Source organism: Emys orbicularis, chromosome 4, assembly GCF_028017835.1.
Source record: "Emys orbicularis isolate rEmyOrb1 chromosome 4, rEmyOrb1.hap1, whole genome shotgun sequence".
Taxonomy (NCBI): domain Eukaryota; kingdom Metazoa; phylum Chordata; order Testudines; family Emydidae; genus Emys; species Emys orbicularis.
Window position 1 is genome coordinate 104,252,751 of NC_088686.1, and position 9,682 is coordinate 104,262,432.

At 44.2% G+C, this 9,682-nt stretch overlaps 1 protein-coding gene across 1 annotated transcript in view; it reads right to left on the reverse strand.

Moving 5' to 3' along the window:
- Positions 1 to 8,774, reverse strand: part of COPB1 (COPI coat complex subunit beta 1) — a 41,812-nt gene extending 33,038 nt beyond the window's left edge. The window contains exons 1-3 of the mRNA XM_065402834.1: positions 8,718 to 8,774; positions 4,043 to 4,193; positions 905 to 1,134 (exon numbers count right to left, since the gene is read on the reverse strand). Coding sequence (XP_065258906.1) covers positions 905 to 1,134; positions 4,043 to 4,133 — 321 coding nt within the window. The 5' untranslated portion in view covers positions 4,134 to 4,193; positions 8,718 to 8,774. The remainder of the gene's footprint in view (positions 1 to 904; positions 1,135 to 4,042; positions 4,194 to 8,717) is intronic.
- Positions 8,775 to 9,682: the final 908 nt, after the last annotated feature.

The window sequence follows — 9,682 nt, forward strand, 5'->3', positions numbered from 1 at the left end:
TGAGTGAGGTAACATCTTTCATTGGACCAACTTCTGTTGGTGAGAGAGCGAAGCTTTCGAGCTTACATAGAGTTCTTCAGGTCTCTGTAAGCTCGAAAGCTTGTCTCTCTCACCAACAGAAGTTGGGTCAATAAAAGATATTACCTCACCCACCTTGTCTCTCTAAAACCCTGGGACCAACATGGCTAGAACAACACTGCATAAGACAAAAGATATCAGCCATGACCAGAATCGTCAACTTTTATCTGCAACCGGCCAAGACATTACAACCTTTCCTCTCAGATGCAGACTACGCCACCACAGTCCATGCCTTTAGCACTTAACTATGCAAATTATCCAGGGCTACTCCTGAAGGTTACCTGAATGCTCCAGCTAGACCAGACACATATGCCATCTTTTAGAAGGTAAGAGAAATTGATAAGTGCATATTACACATGGACATGTGTCCCGCAATTTCATGTTCCAGTATAACTGAAGGTGCTGGTTACCATCTGTAAAGTCCTAAATAGCATAGGATACAGTTATTTCAAAGATGACCTCTCCCTTTTATACTCCCTCATAACAACTGCATCCAAGATTGTTAATCCCCAGAGAAGATATCACAGGAAAAGGTAACAGGGTTGGTCCTCACCACTCAGCTCCACTCCTGCTGGAAAGCAGACAGTGCACATCTTTGTTTAGGCATAACTGAAAATATTTGTATTTTCTTGGCAACAGATCTTCCGGATGGCAATTCCTCGGTTCTGACCCATGCAGGCAGAGTGGTTAGGTCACTGAGGAAAGGAATGCAGTGCATCCACTCATTTGGATCAAGATATTATATTACCTGGATATGCTTTATGTAGAGATTGGTCAGATACAAGGGTGATAGGGCATAAAAACATACAATAACAAACATGTTTACCTTTCTATAGGCATCACATACAAGGATCATTTCTTGTAATAGTTTGCCGTCTGGAGTGGTCTTCGGAACTATCTCCCAAAAGACTAACAGCAATTTTTTGATGGTATGATCTTGAAGAGGCAGTACAAAACGAATAATAGTCATCAGAAGTCCAGGTAGTTTTTCACCGTTCAGGATCATGATAATTACTTTCTTCAAGGCCTCTGTCTTAGACTTTACATCTCCTTTTTCTGGTAGAGGGAAGGAGGAGTTCAAAAGTAAGCACAGCAATTATAGAAAGTGACAAATAACAGGCGCTCCCAGAATTACTTAAATAATCAAGGCTTGTTAAAACAATCTAACAGAAATATTGATACTTGATGCCAGCAAATATAAACCTTGCCCCTCAGGACACCACCACATTATTATTTTTTTGTATTACCGAAGCACCTAGGAGCCCTAGTCACAGACCAGGACCCGACTGTAATGAATTCATACTCCTAAATTTAAGAAAATAATAAAGAGCATAGGAGGTTTAATAAATACAGCTGTAATTTAGCTTCCACTGAAGCTCAGTTAATTCCACTACACAGTTCTAATGAAGGGAATTTCATTACTGACAGACCATATTCACACCAAGAAATCACAATGCATTATGGTGTTGCAGTCACTCTTGCATATGAACCTCTTACTTCTGGGGGAATTCTGCGCCACTGTGTATGCACAGAATTTACGTTCCCTGCAAACTTCTTTGCTTCCTCGCAGAAAAGTGACTTTGACAAGGAAGCAAAGGGAAGCCACAAGAGCAGTCATGCAACCCTCCCCAGCAGTATGTTTTGGATGCCAAGGGCAGCTGGTAGAAACGTAAATTATTGTGGAGCAGGAGGCGGGACTGGGGAAGACAAGGCTGGTGGCTCCTACCCTGCACCAGGCTCAGCTGCTAGTCCCGGCTGGGCTGGGGAGGACAGGACTTCCTCTTCACCTGCACGGCATCTGGGGCTGGGTCAGACCCACGCTCAGCTTTCTCCCCCAGCTGCAGGAAGCTCTGCAAACTTCCCCTGCCCCCACTTCCTGCACCCATTGCTCAACTGCAGGGAGAGGGATCCCTCTACAGGAGCTGCTCCTCCATCCCCCCAAACCCCGTGCATCCAGACCCCCTCATACCCAGACCCTCCTGCCAAGCCACACACCCCACACTCAGAAGCCCCCCGATGAGCCCCACTCTCCCTGCACCTGAACCACCCCAAGCCACCAGCACCCAGATCCCCACACCACCGAGCCCCAACTAGCTGCACCTGGATCCCTACTCCACTAAGCCCCACTTCCCCAGCATCTGCCCCCCCCACTAAGACCCCCTCCCCACGCTGAGCTCTATCCCCCCCACACCCAGACATCCCCCCTGAGCCCCAACCACTTTCACCTGGGCCCCCCCTGCAGACTCCCATTACCGTTGCACGAAGAACCCCCTAACAAGCCCCTGTGCATCCAGATCCAGCACTGAGCCGCCCACACCCAAACTGCCCCACACAGAACCCTCTCAACCCACACCTGGATCCCCCCCACACTAAGCCCCTCCACACTCGGATCTTGCCTTTCTGAGCCTGCCTGCCCTCACCTAGTGTGCCTGGCACAGAGGGGCAGGGCCCTGAGGTGTTTCTGGGGCAGGCCCGGTCCTTGCGCTGTGTCAGGGTTGGGTGCAGCCTCGTTGCTGAGTCCATGTCCCGGGGGGGGAGCTGCACAGTCATCTCCCACCTCTGTGCAGCCAGTGGCCTGTGCTCCCCAATGTCATGCTGGAGCCTCCACAATTATTTAACAAATAAAATTTGCACAATTTTAAACTATTGTGTGCAAAAATTTTAATTTTTTGACGCAGAATGCCCTCAGGAGTAACCTCTGAGTTAGTAAGAATGCAATAGTGTTGGCAATATGTACTGAACTACAAAGCAGCAAAAACTTCAAGACTCCAGTATGTCAGTGCATTCCTTATTAAATCTACCTGAGCACAAACACATACTACATAAATAGGAAAAAGAGAGAGAGAGTATTAACAGACACAAAAAGAGAGACTTGCTCAGATACAATAAAGATAGGATCTATATAAATGACAGGTCATTAGTGGACAGTTACTACCAGAACACTGTAAACAGAGGAAATTTTCCCTCAAGTTTCAAAATCCAACATTAATCCAGCAAATCTAAATTCACAGATTACTGTATACATCAGTATTTAATTAGAAGAGATTGCTAGGGCCATCAGACATTTATTTTGCAATGGACAGACTTCCGACCCAACGCATACTAATGTAGGTACTCTTGAATTATGGGGAGGAAATGGTTTCTAGAGTACCACTGGCTTTGAAAATGTTAATTATTTCAAGTGTTTTTTGGAGGTATTCTCCTCTTTCCTTTCTCTGCTTTCAGAACGGTTGAAGTATTCCAACATGTGATGTGGTAGAACAGAACTTGCAACCAGGAACTCTCCTTGAAATCTGCATTGTAGGACTACTTTGACTCTCACTGACCTCAATAGGAAATGCTATCTTTCTACATACATAAAATACAGAAAGGTATTAAGTTTTACCTTTTTATGCATGGGACGCAGTTTACTTAGTGGTTTGAATTTGTATTTGAGGGGCCAAAAAGAATTTGTATTTGAGGGGCCATGAAGTAACCTCTCTCTATTTCCCATCCTCAAACAGGTCTTAGGATACTTGAAACGTATTCTAGTCATAAAACAGAATGATAACTTTGCCCCAAGGTTTCTTGCTTTTAAATTGTAAGGCATATTCTGATAGGTGCTTTAGATCCTATATCACCCAACTAGGGCCTCAATTCAGCAAGGTATTTAAGTGAGTGAGTAGTCCCATTGAACTCCCATGCTTAAGTACAGGTTTGTATCCTGACTACTTTTTTATTGGACTAGAATAGTAATGTTATGGATAAAGGTTCAGTTTTTCAATTACCAAATTAAGTTTATTTAAACATAATATTACAGTTATGTACTTTTTAAAATAACTATAAAAGCCATTAGTTTAAGAGAGATTGGTTTTATATTTTACAGTAAGTATTACATTAAAGGTTATCATATAATGAGAAAGAAAAACAAGAGTTAATTCAAGTAAAACTGAATCGCCTGCTAGCCATAAAGTATACTACTTGCCTAGGTCATTTTTTAAGCTGATTTCAGAAGGTGGTTCTGAATCCATTGGAACATTAATCAACGTATAACATACATTCTCTGCGGCTGTCATTGTTCTTGGTTACAAATACTTTCTTAATAGAAGAACTACTTCCGACAAATATCAGGCACTCTAGAAAAAACAAAATGAAATTAATGGAACGTGTTAATAACTGCATAACAAACAGCACAAAAGTATGCTATTGCAATGTCCACAAAAATATTAAATATTCAATTTCTCTAAAAATTTGGATTTAAAGGACTTTTAAACTACATTATTCAAAACCTCTCCCGAAAGAGTGAGATCCCCTTTCACTTTATAAATGTTCTTATTAATACTGTGTATTAAAATGTTAAAACAAGTATGCAAAATCCCCAAATAAAAAGTAATATGCAAAAATCTAATGAATACGTGTACTACTTAGATACTAATGAACAAGTTTTATAGGGACAGCTAGGGTCTAGTGGATTGAGTATAAGGCAGATCTATGAATGAAGAGTGCTGTAAGAGAAAGTATTATAGTAAATAAAATAGTAACAAATACTATAACCAAGATTATAACATTTCCTTTAACCCTTTAAAGATTAATTTAAACTGGAACAACTGTAAAGAAGAACTACTGAAACAAGTTAATTTAGTTTAAACTGGAACAAATTGCTTAGGGCAGTTATGGAATCTCCATTATTGGAGGTTTTTAAGAACAGGTTAAACAAACACCTGTCAGGAATGGTCTAGTTATTATGCACTCCTGCCATGAGTACAGGGGACTGGACTAAATTATCTGTTGAGGTATCTTCCAGTCCCACACTTCTATGATCAATGGAATGAAGAGCCAGCCTGTCTTACAGACTGGAAGAGCCTGGCTTGTTTACTCTAGCAAATAGGCGGCTGAAAGATGTATGATTGCTCTCTATAAATACATTAGAGGGGTAAGTACCAGGGAGAGTAAAGAGCTATTTAAGCTAAAGGAAAAATGTTGGCACAAGAATATTCATATAAACTGGCCATGAACAAATCCAGGCTGGAAATTAGAAGGTTTCTAACCATCAGAGGGATGAAGTTCTGGAACAGCCTCCAAATAGGAATTGTTTTGCAATATGGAAGCTCTCACTTGGGCTAAGCTAACTTGAGAGAAGCTAACTATGCCGTGAAGCTATAACCTTAAGTTAGGAGAGTAAAACTTGTAATGTTTGTTAGGCCTTTCACAAAAATCAGAACACATATTGGAGATCACCCTGTAATAACGGAGCATTTTTGGTGTAAGAAAAGTCCTTTTCACTAGTTCTTATTAAGAACCGGTATATAAAACAAGTTTGAAGCTTTACATAGTAATGTTTTAATTAGGAGGAGATTTTTTTTTTTTTAAATGAAAAACTGTCACTTTTCCAATATTTTGTAACCATCTGTTCAATTAATTTCAAATTTAAGAATTCTCTGGGTAAAGATTACCCATGATAAATTTATGCAGAAAGTATCTTTTTTTTTTCTGGAAGTTGTATGTAAGTAGTTCAGAATTGGTCTCAAAATGGAAATTGAAATATACCCTTTACGATGGAGTTTTGAGACTCTCTATTTTAATATTTATTAAGCATGCTATATAGTATGAGATTTTTAGCCACCAACAGAGTAGTAAACTTGATCATTTGAGCCCCAAAGCATAATCAGGAAGTTATAAATGTGTGAAAACAGATGCAATCGAGTCAGAGTTTAAGGGCAGAAAGATCATTTAGTCTGACTTCCTATAGCACAGGCCACCAATACTAACAAGCACTCGCACATTAATCCAGCAACTGAAATGAGATCAAAGTATTACAGCCCATAGGAGACTAGACTATATTATGTGCCAGTCAGAAAATAGGAGGGACTAAGGAGCACTCAAGGAAAATAAGGCCATTGCGAGAAATGTAATGAATTCTTTGCACAGGTCTTCACGACTGAGTAGGTGAGGGAGCCTGAGCCATTCTTTTTAGGTGACAAATCTGAGGAACTGTCCCAGATTGAGGCATCATAGGAGGTGGTTTTGGAACAAATTGATAAATTAAACAGGAATAAATCACCAGGACCAGATGGTATTCACCCAAGAGTTCTGAAGAAACTCAAAATTGCAGAACTACGAACTGTGATATGTAACTTATCATTCAAATCAGCTTCTGTACCAGATGAGTGGAGGATAGCTAATGTGACGCCAATTTTTTTAAAAGGCTCCTGAGGTGATCCTGGCAGTTACAGGCTGGTAAGCCTAACTTCAGTACCAGGCAAATTGGTTGAAACTATAGTAAAGAACAGAATTATCAGACACATAGATGAACACAATTTGTTGGGGGAAGAGTCAACATGGTTTTTGTAAAGGGAAATCATGCCTCACCAATCTATTAGGATTCTCTGACGGGGTCAACAAGCATATGGACAGGAGTGATCCAGGGGATATAGTTTACTTAGATATTCAGAAAGCCTTTGACAAAGTCCCTCACCAAAGGCTCTTAAGCAAAGTAAGCTGTCATGGGATAAGAGGGAAGGTCCTCTCATGGATCCATAACTGGTTTAAAGATAGGAAACAAACGGTAGGAATAAATAGTCAGTTTTCAGAATGGAGAGACGTAAATAGTGGAGTCCCCCAGGGATCTGTCCTCGGATTAGTACTATTCAACATATTCATAAATGAACTGCAAAAAGGGGTAAACAATGAGGTGGCAAAATTTACAGATGATACAAAACTGCTAAAGATAGTTAAATTCAAAGCAGACTGCAAAGAGTTACAAAGGGATCTCTCAAAACTGGGTGACAGCAACAAAATGGCACATGAAATTCAATGTTGATAAATGTAAAGTAATGCACATTGGAAAACATAATTCCAACTATACATATAAAATGATGGGGGTCTAAATTAGCTGTTACCACTCAAGAAAGAGATCTTGGAGTCATTGTGGATAGTTCTCTGAAAACATCCCCGCAATGTGCAGCGGCAGTCAAATATATAGAGCAGTATAAACAAGTCATTGTCTGTATGAAATTTTAGTTTGTACTCATTTCGTTAGTGCTTTTTGTGTAACCTGTTGTAAAACTAGGCAAATATCTAGATGAGTTGATGTACCCTCCCTGGAAGACCTCTGCATACCCCCAGTGATACACGCACCCCTGGTTGAGAACCATTACCCTAAACCTGGGGTTCCCAAACTTGGTTCGCGGCTTGTTCAGGGTAAGCCCCTGGCGGGCCGCAAGATGCTTTGTTTATCTAAGCGTCCGCAGGTACAGCCGCGCACAGCTCCCAGTGGCCGCGGTTCGCCGTTCCCGGCCAATGGGAGCTGTGGGAAGCGGTGCAGGCCACAAAGGGGGGCTCCACTGCGCTCACTCCCTGGCAGGGAACGGCAAACCGGGGACACTGGGAGCTGCCGTACCTGCGGACACTCAGGTAAACAAAGCATCTTGCGGTCCGCCAGGGGCTTACCCTGAACAAGCCGCGAACCAAGATTGGGAACCCCTGCCCTAAACCATTAGCCCTAGAACTACAGAGCTGCATAACTTTGTTTTTCAGCAACTTCACTTATTTTAAAAGTCACTACTCTGAAGATACAGGATAAAAACATCTATGACGAATGCAAGGCAAGTTTACAATTGCTTATAACATCAGTTCAAAAAGTTCTCTTTTCATTTTTCCAAGTGACTATTCCTTGATAAGAACTAGCCACATAATTAGTTCGAAGTTTTAAAGTTCAGTCATTTTTATTTCACATTTTTCCTAATGTTTATGAAAAAAAAAAAATGATGAATGGCTATACAAAAAAAAAAAAAAAAATTACCATGGCCCCAAACCTGCAAACTCATATGGCTCTGACACAAAGCTATTCAAATACCTCTGCAAAATGGAAACTTAAATAGTAAATAGAAATAAAGACTTATTTCATAACCTCCGTTATAAATATCGATAGATATAACTTTTAATTGTCCTTGTATTCATATTGACTCCATAGGTTTAACAATATTGCTAAATAACCATTACAAAAAACATATGTTTAAGAACCTAGAAATAAAACAAACAAACATCAGTTGAATGGATCTTTGTTGAAACTTTCTACAAACAATTTTGACACAAAGTTTCAGTCCAAAGAGGATGAGAATTTTTAGAAAAGATGAAAAGAAATCATAACAAAGTAAAGCTGCAACCTCACACTCCGACCCTGCGATGAGTTTTGGGCAGGCGGCCTCAACCTCAGGTCCAGAGGGGCAAAGCCAATCGCAGGGTCGGCGGGGGGCTCAAGTTTAAACCTCTCTGCATCACCTCCCCGGGAGCCTCCCCAGCGCTGCACAGACCCGGCCCGATGGTTCCGCGGCTGCCCCCACAGCTCACGAAAGAAGTCGGTGGCAGACCGGGGACAGAACCCGGGGGTCCCGGCTCCCCGCTCTGGCACCGGGCCGCGCTACCCGGTGACTCGGCGGCTACACGGCGACCGTACCCCCCGGACCCTCAAGCACAGGGACCGGACCGGCTGCCCGCCCAGGGGAGCCGCTCCCACCCCGAGGCTGCGGCTCAGCCCAGACCGAGGCCGCTGGCTCCGGAAGGGGGCGGGGGCCGGTCTCGGGCCGCGGCCCTCAGGGCGACACGGGCCCAGCAGAGGAGTTCGCGCCCTCCACGCTCCGCAGCCGCCCTAGGCGCTGTACCTGCCTCCCGTGCTGCCCGCGGCAGGCCCCCTCCAGCCCCGGCTCTGCCCGCTGCTCCGCTTTGGCTGACGTGGAACCGCTCCCCCCAACAGTGACGGACCACATCGGTAGTACGGCGGCCGCAGCAGGACACGCCTCCTCCGTACGCAGCAATGCACAAATGGGGGCTCCGCCGCGCTCACTCCCTGCGCGCGCACCCCGCGCGGGAGAGGAGGGGCCGGCCGGCGGTGGCTGGGTACTGTCCCAGCCTCGCGCGCACCCCTCACTCGCCGCGTGACCGTGACCCCTGACCGTCCGAGTCGCCGTCCTGGCACTGGCAGGAAGCCACGAAGCAGCCACGTCACTTCCCCCGGGTGTTCTTGGCAGGGCTGGGCAGAGCGCGTTGCATGCCCTGGGCAGGCGGCTGTTCGCGTGTTGGGGCCCGGCCGGTGTAGTGTAGGAATGTGCTCCTGGTACATTAGTTTGTAAGAAACTGCTACTGTATAAAACTGCTGCCTGATGTAGCAGTTTTCGATTCACCCCCTTTGCCCCTTTTTAACCCCTGTAAATAGCAGGCAGCAGCATGTTACAGCTAAGAAGGGCAGGGTGAAGGGCAGCGGCTTCAGCAGATGTTACTGAGCATGCTCAGTTCGTGACACATATTAAAAAAGCCACTTTGATCAAATAAAAAAAGCCTCTTTTGCCGCCGCCACCCCCCCCCCCAAACAAATTATTTTGCCAAGCACTGGTGTCTCAGTCCCACTGGGGTAACTGCTACCCCCTGTGCCCGGTTTTGCCCTCTGCCAGCACCTCACTCCTGGGCTTAACTCCACCTCCTTCCCCCCATCCCTGATTTCGCCATTTAACCCCTCTCCTAATGCTGCCTCCAGCTGCTTGAGCCCCCCCCCCCCAGTAAATTTCCACCCCCTGCTCCGATTTGCCCCCTTTGCCACTTTTTAACCCATCAAAAGCAGTCTGCGGAATCT